Here is a 22,542-nt window from a genome sequence, read left to right as displayed (position 1 = left end):
AACCGCGCCAAAACTTTTTTCTTTTTTCGCGCGTTCAGTTTTTGACTTTTCAAATTTGTTTTTAGAACGCTTCTGTAAAGAAACGCGCGAAGCGTTCGCTTATTTGTTTTTACTGCGTTCCGTTTTGGAATTAAACCACAAATAAAATATTTTAATTTGTACTTTCTATTTATTTTTAAATGTATTTTTTCACGTGTGACGCACTAGTTACGGCCTTACGGCTTAGATTAATCTATGCAGAAAGACTCATTTAATTCGCGGCGCTTCGTTACATTTTATATAACACTATATGGTCGGTGATCAAGATTTGTTTTTAAATGTATTTAGTTTTATAACGCCTGTGGACTGTGGCTATCGTGTTTTTGTGAAATTTGGATGCTTTTGGTTTACATTGACGTATGTGAAGTGATACAAAATGGAACGATACACAGTGACACGGAGATCATCTCGGAAGAAAAATGATGGATTGTTAACTCGTTGGAGAAGGAAATATGTGACAGGTATCCTGAATAAGCGATCGTGGATCTCGAATGGATATGACTTGCATGTAAGTATTAATTGAAATATATAAAAGCGGACCCTGGGCTCCGACGTACAACGGCTGAGGTAGGAACCGGGAACACGCTCAGATGAAAGAGAGAGTAAGTATTATTTGAAATGCTTTTCGAAAGAATACTTTTAGAGGAAAAACCAGATACGGTGGTAAAAAATTAAAAATTTACTTAAAAATCTTCCAATTCTCTAATGTGGGCCCAAGGCTGAGTCTTTTCTAGGATATATTAAGAATAAGTGTAAGCCACTTCCTGACTTCTTCATCAACACGAAAACCAAATGAAAATTGGTTTGGTAATTATCTTTATTTTAATACGGTCAGATAAACAATTGAGTTGATGAAGTATGAAGGAAAACTAATGTGCGCCTACGTAATACAACACCTCATATTTAATGTCACAAGTAGTTCATAATGTTGCCATTTGTAGTTGGCACATCGTGAGGAGCAAATGGTACAACGGTTTCCTGTATTGCACTCCATTTTACGTCACTATAACCACATATGCAAACAATACACAACAACATTTTCAACAAGTTTCCATGCGTGCACCTATTTGCGGTGATAATAAGGGTGAATTGTTGTTAGCTTTGTGTTCCTACGTCGAGGACCGAACCTGTGTGCATAAATCGTATCGTCTTGCACATAATAATGCATTGTTATACAAACTGAGCTCCGACGCTCAACGGCTGAGGAAGAACCCGAGAAAAAGCTCAGCAGATGGAAAGAGATATATCTCTTAAGAATTTAAAGCTGTTCATAAATCCTAAAATTAGTGTTATGCAATTAGTTATTGAATATCAAGAAAATTCATATCAGCAGAAATCAATCAATTTTGCATTCGCATTTTTACGAAGCGTGTTATTCGAATAAGTACCTACAAATGTTTTTATGCAACTTGGCAAAGACGTAGTATATGTACCCACCTACTTATAATAAATAGTCTGCAACATTTTGCAATCTAGGTTATTAATGCAAAATTAAATTGCAAATGATTTAAAAACTAGCTTTTGCCCGCGACTTCGCCAGCGTGTATTTCTCTGCGAAAGCGGAACAGACACGATTTCGTATAAACTTTCACCCCCCATTATAGGGAATTGGGGGTTGTTTTTGAAAAAAAAAATTAACCTATGTTAGAACGATGCATACCAATTTTCGTCAAAATCGGTCCAGCAGTTTAGCCGTGAACGCGAACGGACAGAAAGACTTTCGCATTTCATTCCATAATATTAATATGGATTAAAGGCTGAATAGTTAAATCACGCACTGTCAACCACTGAGCATATTTTGATGAGTCTGTTGTTGAGTTAGGTAATCTTCAAGCAACATAAATAAATCATTAATTGTCTTTATCTCCAAACAGATTAATTTTAGTGTTATTATCACACACACTTTATACTTGTTTAATTATAAATATTCAGATCCAGTCGCCACTTTCACCGTACTTATAATAATGTTAGTACTATTTGCACGTACCTACTTACTGCATTTGGCTGACCATGTATGACACTTAGTTGCGTTGCAATGGTGCATTACGAATGTATATATAGTATGCAAAATAATTGAAAGATAAAGTATAATAAATAATATAGACGGATTGTCTAAAACAAAGTATGAATAAGAATGTCTTTTATGATGAAATGGCACATGAGTTTAAATTCAAATCATTCAGAAATTAGATATTCACAGGCAATTTTTCTCATCAATTTTTATATTTTTAGTTATTTCGCACAAGCTACAAATTACTGGCATTTCGGAACGACCACTGCTGAGAAGAAATGCCGAAAGAAACTCATTTGAACAGTGTTGGTCCCTATCATGCCAGATCGGCTTACCATTATTGTTTCTTACAATGTTTTTTCTAATAATATATAAAAGTACATAATATACATAGTCAAAAGGTATATCAAAACAGGTTATAATTGTGATCCGAGTGCTGATTATTAACTTACATAAAAATTTATGAGAAACGAGATGACCAGTTCCCTCTGGCAGCACGAGTTGACGCATGGGTCAGCCATCGCGTAGCTCAACCATAATAGAGGGAACCTCACGACCTGGCCCACGACTGAATGGGGAAAGGTCCAGAATTAGATGTAAGTAGGTATAATATGTAATTATGGCTTAGTTAATTTTAATTGGGGTTTTCAAGTAACTGCTTATTTTGTTTTTAGATACAATGCTACAAAAACAAGATGAGCACACAAACTTGTGTTCATGTCATGTCAACACAAACAATGTCTTCAAGAACGGGAAAAATCTGTATTATTATCGTAGGTATCTCGTATGTATACCAAATATCCATACTTCCATAGTGATAAAGAAAAAAGATTTTTGTTGGTTTTTTTCTATATATTTGTAATGTATAAACTCAAAAAGTACTGGGCCTATATTGATGAAACTTGGCAGCAGTTGGCACAGAGATCGAAGAAAGGCTTCCTATAAGAATTCTATAAATTGTACATAAACCTCTTCGCGCGAGTTTAACTCGCACTTAACCGGTTTTTTAAATTATGTTTTTTCCGACTGTAGCTGGAGCGGCGTGCTAGTATAGTATTATAATGTAAGTAACATATTATGGAGCTGGGTTTGTATGTTAAGTTGTGGTCTGCATGGAATACGGTAATGCATTCGCCTTTATTGGCACTGCCTACTTGTGGTTTACATCTACCGAAATATCATCTATATCTATACACTAACCGATGTCCGCGACTTCGTTCGCGTGGCCTACAATTTTTGGTAAGGAGTCAAAATGATTAGAGAGAAAATAACATAAGCCCGATGAGTCTGAAACGGTTCTCCGACAATTGCTTCGTCTACGAACGTTTCGTCGACGGAATGTTTCGACATCGGGCGTTTGAACGACAGAACCCTTCATCTACGAACGATTCGCCGACAGAATAGAGGAGACATTCTGTCGACGAAACGTTCGTAGACGAAGCAATTGTCGGAGATCCGTTTCAGACTCAAGCCCGATTTCCATTTACGTATAACCTATACATAAAAGAGAGCCAGTTTAGCCAATTTTTCAATGAGAGATCACCCGTCGATATCGAACTTAAATATGGTCTATAACTATATCTATACATATAATAAAACTGTTAGTGGGCTATGTTTACAAACAGTTTTATTACATAATATAATACATAGGAGATATAAAAGAAAAATAATTAAGGCGGGTTTTTATGGAAGGGGTAGAAGCAAAAAAAAAATGTTTTTTCATTTTTACAATGTTGATTCATTAGGTAGGTATAAAGTCCTTCGTAAACTCATTCAGTTACAGTGGTAGGGCGACTGGTCCCACGGTCGCAGTGTCTTGCGGTCTCCAACGACCAAATTATAATTCCTACAATTGAATTTGACAGATAATTACGAAAATAATCAACAATCATTGAAATGATGTCGGTTACCATCTGCTATTAAGTGGGTAGAATGTTTGATTGCTGATTCATGTACAGTCTACAGCACATCAACCTACCCACTCATTCATTGCAAACTCGCCGCTATTACCGCGCCATAGAGGTTTATGCAAGGTAACTTGATGTGCTGTTGACTGTACTTAATTTGTGTTAACAAAATCCTCTACAATAAGATGGAAAAAATAATATATTTTGCATTTATTGAGAACTAGCTTTTACCCTTAGGCTTTTTTGGCTTAGTCCGCGTGAATTTCTCTGCTGAAGCGGAATAGACATGATTTTCATACAAATTTTCACCCCCTATTACAGTCATTTGGGGGTAGATTTTTGAAAAAAGGGAACCTATGTTTTGACGGGCGTTTATCTATATGCATACCAAATTTCATAAAATTCGGTACATTGGTTTAGTCGTGAAAGCGAACAGACAGATAGGTAGGCAGATAGAGAGACTTTTCCATTTATAAATTAGTATGGGTTTCTTAGCTTTTCCATTTATAATTTGTTTGTTTCTAAAATTAATGTCTATTTCTCGCGTTAGTTAAATAAAACTATACAAATATTGAATACAAGAAATCTTCATGAAAGTATAGGTAATTTTAGTACTCGAGTATTGTCCATTTACAACGTAATTTCCTAGTTCAACAGTCGAACAAGTTAATTTGCATGTCGGAACGCAGTTAAAATATTGTTTTAGTAGTTTTACTAGTTACGTTACCTAATAGCTAACATAATATTCCGGTGTAGAAAGGCGATTGAATTCAGTTTGGCATGTATGAATGGTGTGTGGAGAAACTTAACCCATATAAATTCCATTTTAGTTGGATCCAACCATCAAACCATAGGTCCAACTAAAATGGTTAAATACATACAACTACTTTTTTTTTTTACTATACGAGCTGTAAAAAGGAAATGGTTGTCAAATGATAAGTCTATGTTATTCCACGATTATGCAATACTAGCTGCGCCCCGGGGCTTCGCTCCCGTGGGAATTTCGGGATAAAAAGTACCCTATATGTTATTCCAGGTTATTTTCTACCCGTGTACTAAATTTCATAATAATCGGTCCAGTAGATAATGCGTGAAGAGGTAACAAATAAACAATATCATAACAATAATTATAATATTAGTTGGGATATTGACAACAGTCACATAAAAAGTTTATTTATAACCCCTATGGTACAGAAAATAAAATGGCAGCCAGAATGTCTATGACTTCCTACGACTTGTTTCTCAAGTTTTTTAAACTTGTTACAAGTGCATTTTCATCAACTAGAGCCTAGGATATTGCATCTAAAACAAACTTGTATTTTGCACGAACTCAGAAATAACAGTCACATGAATTTCAACTTTATTTGTTCTAGCATACGGTTTTGCGATGCGAAAATAATCGAGTATTGCAACAGTCAGTCCTACACAGAGTCGTACTTATAAACATTATACTTGTAGTGTAGCTTAGTTGTGTACAAAGTGTTAGAAGGGAAAGGTCTGTGTTCGTATCCCACTTCTGATGACTGTCGGACATTGTGATCTATGAACCTGCTTGCTGATTCTGCGCACGAAAACGTGACTACCAATAAACGTAATCCTAATCATTGTTCATCAATGACAATCGATTGTGCCTGTGCCTTATGAATAAAAAAGTTGTCATTTGAATACTGAATTCGCGCCAAAATGAACCTGTGTTTTTCTCAATGTGCATTGATTACCGGCCAGTGGCATTGTAAGAAGTGAACCAAAACAATATTTTACGGAGTTTGAATTTGGAATTGCAAATAGTGGATTGTTTTTTTTTTAGTGGAGTGAGGTCGAATGTGACAATATGCCGCAGATTTTCTTCAAAAAAGTGATGGTGGTGCGGGAACGCGGCGATTTTGAGGTAGGCAACTTTCACTTTCCGTTCCCGGCCGGCCTAGCGCCGTCAATTTAATAAATAAGCACAAATTGATCGGTGATCTACGTCATACTTAGTTTAACAGTTCAAAATTGATATACGATTTAACTATGTTTAGACTTAAATTTGTCTTGATTATTTAAATTTCTATTTATTACAAGATTTTACTAGAAAAGCGCTTGAAAAAGTTTGGAATAACTTAGTCACATAAAATTCATAAGTAGGTAGGTAGTTTTAAATAGCATGAGAATAGATTCAACGCAAAATGTCATGGTCAAATTTGAAGAGAAGGAGAAGTCATGTCTAGGCAGTTTAATAAAATGACCATCTTAAACATCTCCACATTATAAAATAAAGTCCTTTCCGCGTCTGTCTGTCTGTCTGTTCGCCTGTAAACTCAAAAACTACTGCACGGATTTTCATGGGGTTTTTACCAATACATAGAGTGATTCCTTTGATTCCTGAGGAAGGTGATAGGGGTATAACTTATTATGTTTTTACCCGAGCGAAGCCGGTACGGGCCGCTTGTATTTTTATAAACGTTTAGGTAGGTATATACACATAGCACTTATATAAATTTTGCACTTATTTTTGTTAAAACATCCAAATTCTGTCATTAAAATTACTTATCTTTTACTTAATCATGCTAACCGGATGACTAGAAGAGATTCCTTCATAGGAACAAGTTCTCTGCCACCTTTAAGTTTTTTTCCTTTACTTTTCTATATTTTTCGTTTTGTGCAAGAAAGTTATTTCAAACCAATAAATTGAGTAAAAGTTATATAACCTAAGTTCACTCCATTTTCCACTAATCGTATAAAAGACTTTACACCAAAATTAAAATTTCAAAAGTATATTCATTTTAATTAATGAAGTAACATATCTATGTATATAAATAGTTACACATAGATATGTTTACTTTTCGCCCTGAAATAAAGTAAGTACTTTATTAAATAAAATTAATATAAATTTGAAATTTTAATTTTGGTGTAAAGCCGTATATATTTAAAAACATATCATATATAAAGGAAGTCCTTTACATATGATATAGATATGTTTTAATGCCATTAATGCATTTAAAATATAAGCTGAGAATGTTAAGATAAAATTTTACTATACAAACCGACATGCGATAGTTGCACCACGCGGTCGACCTTCGTTCTCTCATTATTGGATTGTCGTATTTGTATGACTAGGATTGGTATTAGCTATATTTACGCTTGACCGGCCTTAAACTGAATGTTAATTCAGTAGGTAATTGTGCAGTACAATAAACATATTATAGGTAAAAAATATTTTGCTTGTAAAAAAAATTGAGCGTTGATGCCTTTTCGATAAAAAAAATTATGCACACACTTGATGAACGTATATAAGTTATAAACGTATTATATAAACGTTTTTATACGTTTCTAAAAACGTTCTTATGTATGTACCACGATGTATACAGAATCCACCCATGTTTGGGATAGTGTGCAGCCGGCATTAGTGTCGCAGCGTTTATCGATTTTTCACGATCGATTCGCCACCAATCAACTATGTATTTTATTTTGATATTTATTCTTTCTTTCGAATGTGTTAATTACTAGCACTGATGTCAGTTTTTACTCCAATCGCCTAAAGGCATCTTACATGACTACCTATCGGACTCTAGTGGCAAGTAGTAACTTTCCCAATGACATATTGGTACCTGAAGAAGCGCGAGCCACTCGTCACGTCACGCCTCAAGACACTCCGGGATACAGACCGTGACGCGCCTGTTTTGTAAGAGCCTTGGACTCAATGTGACGCCTTGATTGTACCTTTTGACATGGCTCTTATGCCGGCTATAGCGGATTATCCTTACATATTATAAACATAGTCCACTGCCGCGTCTGTCTGTCTGCCTGTTCGCGATAAACTAAAACCACTGCACGGATTTTCGTGCGGTTTTCTCCAATAGAAAGTGTGATTCCTGTTGACGGTTTCGGGTATATAAATTATTATAAATATAGAAAATATTTATATACCTAGGGTTGACATTGTACCTATTATGTCGACTTCAACTCAACTCCATTGCCGCTAGCCTCAAACTCAAGCCAATTTATTCATTTCAATTAGATATAAAATACTACATATAGAGTTATAGACCCAGGTCATGTCTCCTTAATGGTCAGATTGTATAGACCACTTAAGTGGAGGTCCCATACCTTATAGAGCAGTGCTGGTTGCATAATCAATAGATGCAAATTGACAAGTCAATCTACTCTGTTCTGGTCGCGTTTGCATCGTGCATTTTGTTTAATTTATCTCTTAACCTATTTATAAGTACATATTTTTAAGTAGTAAAATGTATTGTATAAGAAGGTTAACGACTATACGATTTTCTGTAAATATCTGTACATTGTCAGATCTTTGTAATTTGTTTTGTATAGATAACTAGCTGCGCCCCGGGATTTCGCTCCCGTTGGAATTTCGGGATAAAAAGTACTCTATGTGTTAGTCCAAGTTATATACTAGCCGTGTACCAAATTTCATAACATTCAGTCCAGTCGATTTCGCGTGAAAGCGAAATAAACATACATACATTACATCTAGTAGTATCTAGTAGGTAGACGTAAGTTCGAAAATTGCATAAAAAACGTACAAGTAGCCAACGAGATTTAAAGACGTGAAACGGATAGTACTGAATTACCCATCTTATCTGTGGAAACTCAAGTTTATGTATGTACTCTTCAAATATTAGATTAATACGTAAAACAACTTTCCTATTAATATATTAGAACGAATATTGCGTAATTTTCTCGACAACTTAATAAAAAGTTAAAGGTATGCATGTGTTGCGTAAATTTTGTATTTTTTCTTTTCATTCCTTAACATCATGTAACAGCATTAGCATGATTCAATAGTGCACGCGCTTCACAAAGCAATAACTCATTTAAATTACCATAAATATACAAAACAGGCGGATAGACCACCGACAGTGCATTGGAGATAAGTAATGCTCTTACTTTAATGCCATTTGAAGTGCTCAAAATTTTTTATCTCCTCTCGATACAAAGAAACAATTAGTTAAAAATACTTTAAATGAAGTTGTTTTGATTTTCTATTAAGTAATTTCTATTAATTGAAATTGTTTCAATTCAAGTGTTTTTTCTGTCGTCGTACAATTATGGTTTGAAGAAAATTTTCGTTTAAAAAACATTGTCAACCAATCATAAATACTTATATCAACAATATATTATACAAAAATCAACGCGCATAGCACGAATCTCTAATGAAATCAAACAATGTCTAGGCATTGATTCGAAAGGAAATAAAACAAGGAAAAGATAGATCTATTTTAACATCTATTAGTATGGTTGTATAAAACAAGTTCGATTTGCGTCCTGTGAGTAATGACTCCTACACCAAACTGAAATGGCAATGCTATGAACGTACATTACGTAGTTTTTATGTGAGCTTTTTATTACCTCAAGGAAAACCCAGCAATGTAACCGAAATCGCTAAGTCCGGCCAACTATTTTCCAATAGTCTATTGTCAGCTTAAAATAAATACATCTTCATTAACAAGCTGCATAATTAGATGTTATTTAAATATGCAGTTATAAACTCTATTGCCGCGCAATACGGTTTCTGAATTCAAAATTGGCGGTAAAAGCGAAGCTATCAATCCGTTAGTAAGTGATGTCATGTGGCGCCAACAGATGGCACTAGTATGCGTCATGCTGTGATCAATGGTTTCTGTTTTGACCTTTTTCTGTTTAATTCAGTCATTAAATTCAAAGATGCATCCAGTTAAGCTGTATTTGTGTAGGTACAGGAAGCTTTTGAAGTAGGTGGACGGGAATTAATGGTCGATTGTTAAGATATAAACTTAAAACTCTTGAGCGCTTCCTACATGCACACAACTTGCATAGGAGTTGTTACAAATTGCCTGAATATCCTTCAAATTTAGCACAGGCTACTTACATGTATAGGTACTTATATTTCCACCGAAATCACCCGAAACGAATTCGCAATATAATCTTAAATATGTAATTCTTCGGACATTTGTGTATGTAGAAATAAACAGGGTACTATTGCTAGATTTTAGTATAGATATACACGTTCGAAACGTAGTAACGGGATCCAATTTCGTCATTTCCGATACCATCAGATTTCTGCAACAGACTTCTCATATCTACCATCGACGGCAGCTTCTTTAGTTCGAAACAGAGAGTTACAAATAAATAGAAGTGTCAAAGTGTTTTTTTAATATAATTATCTTTTATATCTATCGCATATTGAATTATCCTCTAAATCCAAATCCATTCCAATATAGTAATCATAATATAGTAAATTTCATCGGTTATATAGCTTATATGGATAAAATGTAATTAATTAGGCCTTTTTTGATTGAAACTATCGATAGTTTGGCAACGCTATCGGAAACTAAAGAATCTATACAAATTATGATAAACTATTTATAGGACTTTATTTTACGTTTGTGTGTAGCTTTGTGTAAGAATTAGTATCTTAAAAGCATAGTCATCTTGTACATACATGTATGTACAGTCAACAGCACATCAATCTACCCAAATTAATTGCAAACTCACCGCTATTGCCGCGCCGCCATAGAGATTCATACAGGGTAACATAATGTTCTGTCTGACTGTGCGTACATCGTAAAAACAAGTGAAATATAAACAAATAGTAACAACAACAACAGCCAACAGTTACTAACACTTTCTCTAAACATACGCTTGTATTATAATTAATAACAGTTTAATGTTAACACATTTTGAACTAAATTTCAAGGCCATGTAATTAACTTTGCATATTTTCGCCAAAGTGTAATTATATGGTTTTGCAAGCGGGCTGAATTAAATTTTTTTGTTTATAATTAATGTTTACTGACTTTAATTAATATATACGCGGTGACTACACACGTAAATAGTTATGAGTCAAAAGTCGTGATAAAAATCACCGTATAGGCAAAATTCCACCGTACATAGGCTTGTATACGTTAGATAGATAGATAACATCTTTTTTTGTAGCCACAAAACAAAATACACAACACATACAGGTTATTCATATTAATAAGACACACAATACAAATAAGAGTGTGTTGCAGCAATACAAAAAGGACACAACTCAGCGATACTAATACCAGAGGGGCAATACACTGATTTTCAGTTGTGACCTTAAGGTACCTAGATGCGAGAGCGAGATACAAAGACGATGATAATGGGAAGTGGTTGCCATTCATTAATTGACCACACAGATTACAATTGTAGTTATATAAATAAATTAATATATAAAGTGTTAAAATTTGAACAACGGATAGATAAAATATGTAAGAACTAACTTGAAACTAACTCAGCAACAGCCACCCTTATTGGCGATGTGTTGGATATTTAATTTTTGGGCGTTTAAAAAAAGATAAACGAAGTTGGCGTTTGAAAGAACAAATTTGACGTTAGGAGTCTTCTCGGGACACAACGGAACACACACATACAGAAAACACTGAAAATTATTGACATTTTCAGAATTAATCTTTGCCTCAAACTAGTCTTATTAAAACTTTCACCCTGTCGTTTATTCTACCTGCCTAATTAACAAAGGTTAGTTATACAAGGAGATATGGGAAAAGCAACACTATTAGTATGACTTATGGTTATTCTGTATTGTATGCAAATGTTCAGTGCGCGACAGGTACAGAGTTGAGAGGTTGTGAGAAAGGTGCGCTTGCGCAATCCTCTTCCGTTTGGTACAAATTACAAACTTTTGTGATTCGACGAAAAATTTTCTCTGAATAAAAAATCAAATTTATACAGTATTAGTTGCGGATTAGGAATTTCAGGATAAAAGTACCCTATGTGTTATTCCAGGTTACATTCTCCTTGTATACCTACCAAATTTCATACCAATCTGTCCAATAGATTGTGCGTGAAAGAGTAACTGACATACATAAACACACACATCCTCACAAACTTTCACATTAATAATATTAGTAGGATTATGCTTACGGGGTAGACAGAGTCAAGAGATGCGAAACTAGAAGGCCACGGTTAACCTAAATGACCTAGGTATAGTAACATACATACTTACTTGAACTAAAATAAATATAGTTAAATAAAATATTCAAGTATAGCTAGTCTCTCGTGGCATGTCCCACGCGACAGGAGTCGCATATTATCGCGTACTACTAATGTCAAGTGATAACATCAGATTTCTCTTTTTGGATGTGCATAGAGAGGATCAACCGCTAGACGAATTGTCTCCGATTTTATTGCATTATATTAGGTAGATACAGATTTATTGAAAAATGTTTGTACTCATGTTAACTATGACTGGTATAGAATTACTTAAAATTATTTCTCCCTACAATTTGATTAAAATGACGCGAGAAATATCAAAAATCAGTACATACATACATAGTATAAAAAAAAAAGTAGCTTCCCGCTGTCTGTCCCTATGTATGCTTAGATCTTTAAAACTATGCAACAGATTTTGATGCGGGTTTTTAATAGAGTGGTTCAATGTACAATTTATTATGGATATACACGAGCGAAGCCGGGCCGGGCCGCTTGTTGAGAAAGATAAAGTTGTAAAGAACTTTGAACTTGTCTTCGAAGGCAAAGTCGCCTTGTCCATTTTGTTTCCAGTCTAAATCCCCGCGGCTCTGCTCCGCGATAACTTCATTATAATTAAACTGTTTTAGTGAAATCCACTTTCACTGTCATTGTTTTAAAAAAGCGTCGATGCGTCGCGTTTATTTAGCTTGCATTTCCTATTTATAGGGGAAACAAATTTAAACATATTTTCGATAAGAAGAGACTTTGTTTTATCTATATAAAGCTATATAAGTTAAGCGTTTTTGAGTGTGTATGTTTGAGGCGGGTAAATTCCGAAACTACCGAATCGATTTAAAAAATTATTTCACCATTAGAAAAGTATATTATCCACGATTGCTACAGGCTATATTTTATCTCAAAATTCCCACGGGAGCGAAGCCCCGGGCAACATATAGTACTAAACATATGTATTAATGATTCCATACATACTTTGAACCTTATTGCTATGTAAGTATGTATGGACTATTGCAGCCGACCGTACAAAGTTATTAGTTAGCAATAGTAACACAAGTGGCGTGCTTACAGCTTGCATCGATATTGCATAGGGATGCAGCTTCGTTGCTTGCCCTTAGTTGTAAAAGTTAATTAACTTGTAAAGGGTTATAATTATAACTCAGTGCCAATAGTTGTCACTATAAGGTTGAGTTGCATTAGTCTTTGACGTTAACTTTAACTTCGTACTTCTTACTAATATCATAAATGCGAAAGTTTATGAGGATGTATGTTTGTTACTCTTTTACGCAAAATCTACTGGTCCGATTGATATGAAACATGGTACACGGTTAGAATATAACCTAATTCTAGGTTATATTAACACATTGGGTACTTTTATCCCGAAATTCCCACGGGAGCGAAGCCCCGGAGCGCAGCTAGTTTTATATAATCAGCGGCGGCGTGCAAGTTAATGTTGACGTTAAGTTTCTAAAAACGCAAAAACAACATGGACCCAGGTAGGTATGTATATATTTTGCAAGTTACGTGACATGGAAGTGACACGTCCCCCGACCGTTTGAATATTTATGGATATCCGCAAAAAGAAAGCCTCCAATGACTTTGCGTAACACTGTTACATCATTTACGATTCAATGTTTGGGCAACCCAATGTCGGAAGACTTGGAAGGTGCAAACTACTAGCAATTCTGTAAGAACACAAGAAAAATAAAAGTAAGGAAATAAAAAAAAAATATAGAAAAAATGTTGCACGTATGCCTTAGATTTAATAATCATTAAATTGTATATTAAAATCTCCGTCCAAATTTGTTTTATCTGAACACTAAATTCTAACTGAAATTGTTAATCAAAAGTCTATATTTAATTATGTTTTTAAAAACAAAATACTAATATAAATATTAATGTAGTACTTACATAAGTAGACACTTATCACAGTTTTAATTACAAGTTTGCTAATCAGAAAGTAAACCTGTTTCCTTCCATCAATAAAATCAGACGTCTCATAGACCAAATACCGTTTTGATTACACATAGAGTTACATCTTGCAAAATTACAGTAATATTGATTGTAATCGCTCTATTCAACTCATTCATACTAACAACTTTAGCGGTTCTGTGGTCAATTTATTTGAATATAGAATTATTTTACTTTTAATGGCAATACCGCAATGTGCTTATTCAGCCAGTGTCGTGTTTTATAGACTGTAATTTTCAAACGGCCAGCTACATAATGTTCTTTCATATATTTGTAAAGGTTAACACAAACTGGTTGCAAATATAATTCATAAAATTAACAACTGTACGCTAAATGCACATAATTGCACAATAAGCGTGTTCTTTACATGCGATATAGGAATAAATTTTAAGTATCGTAATTACTCCAGTTTGATGAAATTAATTATTACACGATAAATCATACTTATTTATTGTATTCATAAGAAATTAAATAAAGTTTTTACAAAACAACTTATATAGGTAGATGTATTCAAATTTAAAACTTATGTCTGGCTTGACCGGTTAATCAATAGAATTTACTAGAATTAATCACATGTCGTATATAATTTATCACACATAATGTAACATGATAAGTCTGTGTCATGGATTGGAATGGTTATATAAGTCAATTATATAAAAATCTAATATTTTTTACTATATAAAAATCTTCAACATGGTTTTAAACAGATAAATACCATCAGCATTTACATAATGTTGACCACAGTCTACGTTACATATTAATTTACACTCGTAATTGAATAGCCCTGCGTCAGTTCAAGTTGTTCGATCAACAATTTATTCGACCCAGTTTCTTAGTTACGACTGACAACTTCTAGTGGTAACGGAACTTGTGACAGCAAAGTATGTCTACACTATACATGATTAACTGCGTCCCGGGGTTTCGTTCTCTTGGGAATATTGGGACAAAAAGTACTGTATATTACTCAGACAGGAAAAATGTACCGCCGTTGAAGACGCATCAGACTTTTCTTTTCGAATTTGTTACATTCTTTCTTTGCTGATTCCAAGTATGATTAAAACATTGATATAAAAATAAGCCCTTCTGGCATGATAGGGACCAACACTATTCAAATGAGTTTCTTTCGGCATTTCTTCTCAGCAGTGGTCGTTCCGAAATGCCAGTAGTTTGTAGCTTGTGAGAGATAACTATAAATATAAAAAATTGACGAGAAAAGTGCCTGTGAAGGTCTAATTTCTGAATAAATGATTTGAATTTGAATATAAATACGAAAGTTTGTGAGGATGTATGTGTGTAGGAAAGGAATAAATATTATTTTCTAAAAAAATCACATGTATCTTTTTTCTGTCTATATATGACGGTTTAGTTCCGAAGATTCCTCTTTAAACAATTATAACAATCCTAGAAACAAATATTTTACAAATTTGAATCCTAATCCAATTATAATTTTACAAATTCGAAAATTTCAACGTATAGTTAGTTATCGCTCAATCACGCATTTTTTTATTACTGGTACCTACATACGCAGGTATAATATCCTGAATTAGCATAGGTATAAGGCATTTTTTTGTTACAAAATTCCTACCTGGGCGTTGGTATTGGGTACATTAAACCTAAGAAAAGATAAAAGGTATCAAAATTAATATACACGGAAGCCATATTAACCCATTAAAAAATATTTCCATGCAGGTGACTCATATCCCACATGAAGCACTTTGCACAAAAAATTGAAGATTCTTGAAAAAAAGTTTAAGGGGGTCAGTAAGGTTTCTTCATTGGGAACTAAATCAGTGTACTGTACATTGTATGCCCCTTACTATGTCGTACAGTCGACCGCATGTCAAGTTAGGTACCCTGATTTGCCCTGTATGCGGCGGTAATAAAGGCGAGTTTGCAATTAATTCGGGTAGCGTGACATGCGGTCGACTGTACATTCGACCGATTCCGACCGAGACCGGTCGATTTCAACCGGATTTGGTGACCTTGTCAAGTAAATTGTAATTTTAAATTATTTGAAAGTTCTGTAAATATTAATTAATAATATAAATAATGTAATTATTAAATAAAATCTTATACGCATATATTCATTGCAAATTATGCCCATCAAGCGCGTTCTCCTGCGGCAAAGTGCTTAAAAGGCTGGCAGCAATGACAATCAAAACAGAGAATTTATTCAGAAATTAGACCTTCACAGGCACATTTTCAGGTCTTATAGTAATTTCTGAAAAAGCTACAAACTACTGGCATTTCGCAACGACCATTGCTATTAAGAAATGTCGAAATAAACTCAATTAAACAGTGATGGCTGACTTTATATTTGCATTGAGCCTTATATTACTTAACATTTTATTACCTTTTTTATCTGTTATTATTCATAAAATATATGTAACCTGATATTTTGTATTTAACTAGCTTTTTTGAAACCATTATATTAATCATATGACAGTAAAACTACTTACTTAGTTAATTGTAAACATTGTCCGCGTGGGGATTTCTCAGACCTCCTTTCACTAGAACAAGTTTGTTTTATATATTTACACGTTACATATAATATTAAAGATCCACATCCTAGGAGAAGTTATATAATTCATCATTACAGACCGACAAAAAACAAGATAAATCAAATCCTACTAATATTATATTAATCTGCCAATGAAAAAAATTTAAACTTATGTTAAGAAAAAATGGATAAAGCGCACAATTAACGCCTATTTGACTGATAAAAACGCATGGATCCTCCCGACAACTTTGCCACTCCACACATAATCTCCTAATATTTATTTTACTGTTTTTTATTTTATTTTTCATTTATAATTTTTACTTTTTTTATAATAATTCATATATTGTGACATTTAAATTTTATTTCTAAAACATGTACGTGATTTGTGATCTTCAAGTGTCTGAAATATAATTCTATTTCGCCGAATAAGATTTGTAATTATGTAGTCAATGGGAATCGAGTGTGTCACTCAAATAGTCAATCTGGTAGTGGCGTCGTGGGCCGGTTCGTGAAGTTCCCTCTATTATGGTTGAGCTACGCGATGGCTGACCCATGCGTCAACTCGTGAACGGGTGCTACCAGAGGGAACTGGTCATCTCGTTTCTCATATATTTTTATGTAAGTTAATTGTGTTTCACATCGATATATATATATATATATTATAATCAGCACTCGGATCACAATCATAACCTGTTTTGATATACCATTTTGACTATGTACATTATGTACTTTTATACATTATTAAAAAAAAAAACAAGAAACAATAATGGTAAGTCCTTCTGGCATGATAGGGACCAACACTATTAAAATTAGTTTCTTTCGGCATTTCTTCTCAGCAGTGGTAGTTCCGAAATGCCAGTAGTTTGTAGCTTGTGAGAAATAACTATAAATATAAAAATTAACGAGAAAAAGTGCCTGTGAAGGTCTAATTTCTGAGTAAATGATTTGAATTTGAATATAAATACGAAAGTTTGTGAGGATGTATGTGTGTAGGTATGTTAGTTACTCATTCACGCAAAATTCTGCATGGATTGTTATGAAATTTGCTACACGAGTAGATTGGAACAACAGATAGGGTACTTTTTATCCCGAAATTCCAACTGAAGCGAAACCCGAGGCTTATATAGTGTTACATCCACATAAGAAGTTATATAAATCATCATTACAGACCGACAAAAACCTAATGTATTGTATGTATAACCTAATTGTTGTTTTTCACAAGTTTATACTGTTATTGTGTATTGTGCGGCATTTGATTCTAATTATTGTTTTTAATTCAGTAAATACTTCATCATTTCTGACAGATAACAATGCATTGTTGCTGATCTCTGCATGTTCCTGGTTACATACGGGGTTGTGAAGCCGCGAAGCCCGGGGTCAGCGTAAAAAAAAACTAAAATCTGGAGAATTCGGCTGCGTTTTTACAATAGGGTGCCTGCCTGACGTCAATCCTCCTTGGGAATGCTATTGTTGCCTAGGCTGTGTGTCCCTTAGTCGCCTCGTACAACATACACGGGAGGATACGGAGGGATATAGGACCACCTATTTTAGGGTGGAACCATACTCTCATTACCTGTCCTCATTATTGGCATACTGTTAAGGTCTTTGACTTGTAATGTTGTATCACCATTATACAAACACTAGCTAACTCAGCTAAGAATCGGTTATTAATGTCCAATTAACATGACATATCTTCATAATGCTTGCATTTCCTGTCTACATACTGCAATCTAGCCAGCCAGTTCTCATCCGCGCTCCGTTGGCGCGCGACGTCCTTTGCACGTACAATTTTAAAAATTAAAACGTAAACATTCGTTCGGATACACAAACTTACTTTAGTGATTGAAAACTGTTCAGTGATAGTGTTGTGTTCGGATATTTTTGATCTTCCAACATAGGATTAACATTGAAAAGGTAAATTATCTTTTATTAGTTGAGTAAATATTGAAATTCTCCACAAATCAGCTGCGGTTATGCTTAAGCATGGACTTTCTAAAAACAGGTTTAAATCTTTGAGACTATTTACAATCTACATGAATTTCGATTGGCTGAATATTGTAAATAAGTGCAAGTTATGTAAGGAAAGGCGTAGTACCAGTAACCTCTTGCAAATATCAACACTGCTAACAATGCATATACGAAACAATTGAAGCGAAGTGTTTTACAAAGTTCTAGGAAAGAAAATAGTTGAACTAGGTTACATACAAAGGCATGTTATCAAAATTGATTAAAATAAGGAAAAGGGTAAAGTGGGGCCGTAGCAAGAATATTTTTCAACAAATTAAAAAAAAATAACGTGGACAATGGTTATTTATCAATAGCCCTAAGTACTTACCTATTGTAAGATCGATCACAAATAATATTTCATTTGTTTTTTCTTACTTACCGTGACTAAATGGTTGGTTTTGACCAATGTTTAAAACAAATATAGCTTCCAAATTTTGTAAAGTTAGACAGTGACAAAACACACTTTAGCTTAATTAAAGTTTGCTTTATCCTATTTATGAATAACGGGGAATATGTCTGCCTATCCTACTAAATAATTGTTATAAAAGACTAGCTGCGCTCCGGGGCTATGATTTTGTGTGAATTTCGGGATTTAAAGTACCCTATGTTTTCCAGGTTATATTCTACCCGTGTACCTAATTTCACAACAATCGGTCCTCCTACATACATCTTCACAAACTTTCGCCTTTACAATATTAGTAGGATATATCTGTCGGACACTTTACGAATTACGATGAAATTTAGTACATGGATAGAAAATAACCTGGAATAGCACTTAGTATATTTTTATTCAATTAATATGCGGACACTAGGTATAAAGCAACTTGGAATTCCCACGGGAATAGCATTTCAGCTAGCGATAAAATCACCATCGTTTTCAGATTGTTTCGTAATAATCCCATTTTAAAGACTTCTATTTTAACATTTAGACAGACAGCCTAAATGTTTGTCTAGACCACTAGACAAAGACTTATAGATAAAAGAAATATTTATTAATTTTATCTATGGGTGTACACTTCCATCCGAGATGCGTGCGTGTTTGGCATCCTGTACATATTAAAACTCCATCAACCGACAAGATTAACTGCGCGCGCTACTCTGTAACATAGTTTTTAACATGATTATTACAATCAAAAATATAACCCGGGGACTTAGATTAAGAAATCGTATGTTTCACTATCGATAGAGGAAAAATATTATGAATATACAAAGGTAGTTGACCTCAAAATCACTTAAGCTATCGATAGTTTCGGGTACTGTCTGTCGATAGTATCGAAAAATAAACAATCAATTGCATCGACAGGTAAGTCTTCGAACAATCGATAGTACGTATCGATACTATCGATTCTTCATTCTTTATTCCATCGCTAGTAGTTTATCGATCGGCAAAGCTATGAGAAATTGTGATATTAAGTATTTATATTGGTCAGTTGATTTATAAAATATAGTAACCGTTGTCATAATTAATACAAATCGTTGCTACGAAAAATCATAGCGGTTCAATAAAAATTTAACACAATTTAGTTCGCATCAAAACTGATCAACTATATCAGGCATAAACTTATTTTGTTATTGATGTGCATATAAATATTTCCACATCGTTTATACATAAACTACGTATACTTATGTTGTTAAATATGATTGCTAAACATAATTATAATTCTTCTATGTGTGCTAATTTGTTTATAGTTTTACTAGCTGCGCCCCGGGGCTTCGCTCCCTTGGGAATTTCGAGATAAGTAGCTTATATATTATTCCTGGTTATATTCTACCCGTGTACCAAATTTCATAACAATCACAAACTTTCGCATTTATAATATTAATAGGATGCCACGAGAAATGCATTGTAAACATTTTTAGATTCAGTTCGGGGTCAACTCACACATTTATATAAAACAAACATAATGTTTGCGTAACATACAAAAATACATCGGTATTTCCAAGACAATGAAACTGTTTCCAATTCTATGTCATTGTAAAGGAAATTTCTTCTGGCCATGATCTAAATTTATTAAAATGTGTTGTAAATATTGGAGAAGGTGTACCTAAGTATGTAACATTATGACCTCTTTAGTCACGTCGCGTGCGCGCTGGCATGATTTTTATTTCTTTCAGTCTAAATTCAAAATTTTAAATCATTGTTCCACTTGATATTTTGAAATCACATTTTATAATATATATTTAATAAACTAGATGTTGCCCGGGGCTTCGCTCCTGTGGGAATTTTATAAAATATAGCCTATAGCAATCTTGGATAATGTAATTCGGTAGTTTCGGAGATTACCCGCCTTTTAATAATAGTCTAGATTACACCATCAATTGCCAAGTGACAGACAGGTATACATACCTACGGATATATAATATGAATTACTTTTTTTGTTAACCATTTCTCAATAAAAGTATAAACCATTATTTTCTTTAATGCGATTGAAATTTCGACGTTCTTATAAGTGCTCAGAACATATATAGAAAATCGTATGCCTTCGGGTATATCAAACGATCATTAACCCATTTTATGTGATGTCGATACACGTCGCTATCACTTCTCCTTAACTGATGTTAACCGATCTGTTACATTCCTCTTAGCCATAGTCATATATTCCTCTTCTTCTCCATTCAATGTCAAACCCATTAAAGCTGTTTTCAGATAGTTGTTTGTAACCAAACCCACGTGTATTGTAGTTTAATAGAAATACAATGACATACGTCTACACGTTTCTTTTGTTGAGGGCCAGGGTTAGTCAATAGGAGTTCCGGCCTTCCATGCAGCACAATAGGACAGTGGTTATCACACTATAAGACCACTGCTTGAAATTATTGTAAACAAGCGCGATAGAAAATATAAAATTTCATAAAAGCCAATTTCACGGCATCGCTTGATGCCGATGGAGTAAAAATTATATGTCAAAGACAATTCTTTACATGAATTATTGTTTTGGCCACTTTTGACGCCATTTTTTTTTGTACAACTGCGAGTTTAATGAGCAATTTTGGCATGTAAAATTGCTTAAGATAACCGAAACCTTAGCATGTAATTTTAGAGGTCCGAACTAATGTTGAATAAACATACTGAAAGACAATAAAAAACTTAAATTACACATTACACATTCTGAAAATAAGCGGGAAATAAAAAATATTCACCATAGGGTAAAATAAAATATTTTAATTTTTCACCGTTTCCTCTTTACAAACAAAACAAATAGTATATGCAGACTCCCTTTGAGAACCACTGGGCCGATACAATACGAGTATTCTATTCAGTTACAGACACACAGTAGAACGAGTAAAATACTGTTTTGTAACACTCACATTGGCAACCATTGCGACACATGCATATTTCAAGCTTCATTTTTGTCTAAATAAAGAAAATAAAACTGGCTAAGTGCGTATTGGCTCATTCGATTATAAGGTTCCGTAGGAATCTAATTACCAAATACAAGGTGAATATTTATATATTGGTATCGTTTGAATACTAGTGAATACTAATGTACGTATAAAACAATTACACATATGACACACAATTAACGTCCTACAAACATTTACACCCGTATTCTTGAATCTTTACTCGACTTGAGTTTGACATAACCTCACTCATTGGGCGGATCTTTATATTCGATGTGTATAATGTGTTATTGTGAATTTATCAAGAAAATAAGTCAACCGACTCATTTTTCGATGAAATATATGGTCTTTTATGGTCACATAGTCATCAACACGCATCAATCAGAGAGCTAACCTCTTTTAATATGGACTAGCCCGACCCGGCTTCGCTCAGTTGAAAATGCAATAAATTATACACCTATACCTTCCTCAGGAACCACACTATCTATTGGTGAAAATCCGTGCAGTAGTTTTTGAGTTTATCGCGAACAGACAGACAAACGTGGCAGAGGACTATGTTTTATAATATCTAAGGATAGTCTCATAAATTGAGGAACCCTAATATTTTGCCATTAGAATCCAAGGTCCGTGTTGTTAAATACTTAAACAAACGGACAGTTAAGTATGCTTACATGTATTTAGTAAATATAACTGTTTATTCATTCGTCCAATCAGACTTACTAACGGAGAATACATACCACTCTACATAAATAGTGTGTTCTGTACATAATTTATTTTATAATTACTTATCTTAATTGTGATTTATTTAACGA

The 22,542-nt window shown here is 33.9% G+C and overlaps 1 protein-coding gene across 3 annotated transcripts in view; it reads left to right on the top strand.

Moving 5' to 3' along the window:
• Positions 1–22,542, top strand: part of LOC128671665 (uncharacterized protein) — a 73,514-nt gene continuing 50,972 nt past the window's right edge. The window contains exon 1 of one of the 3 annotated variants that reach the window (XM_053748335.2): positions 1–547. In XM_053748335.2, coding sequence (XP_053604310.1) covers positions 416–547 — 132 coding nt within the window. In that variant the 5' untranslated portion in view covers positions 1–415. Of the gene's footprint in view, positions 548–5,423; positions 5,846–18,126; positions 18,296–22,542 lie in introns of those variants that run through there. The other 2 variants (XM_053748336.2, XM_053748338.2) reach the window with 2 other exon arrangements.

The sequence above is a fragment of the Plodia interpunctella genome, chromosome 8 (genome assembly GCF_027563975.2).
Source record: "Plodia interpunctella isolate USDA-ARS_2022_Savannah chromosome 8, ilPloInte3.2, whole genome shotgun sequence".
Classification (NCBI taxonomy): Eukaryota; Metazoa; Arthropoda; class Insecta; order Lepidoptera; family Pyralidae; genus Plodia; species Plodia interpunctella.
The sequence above is the reverse complement of the archived record's forward strand: the minus strand, read 5'-3'. Positions and strand labels throughout refer to the sequence as shown.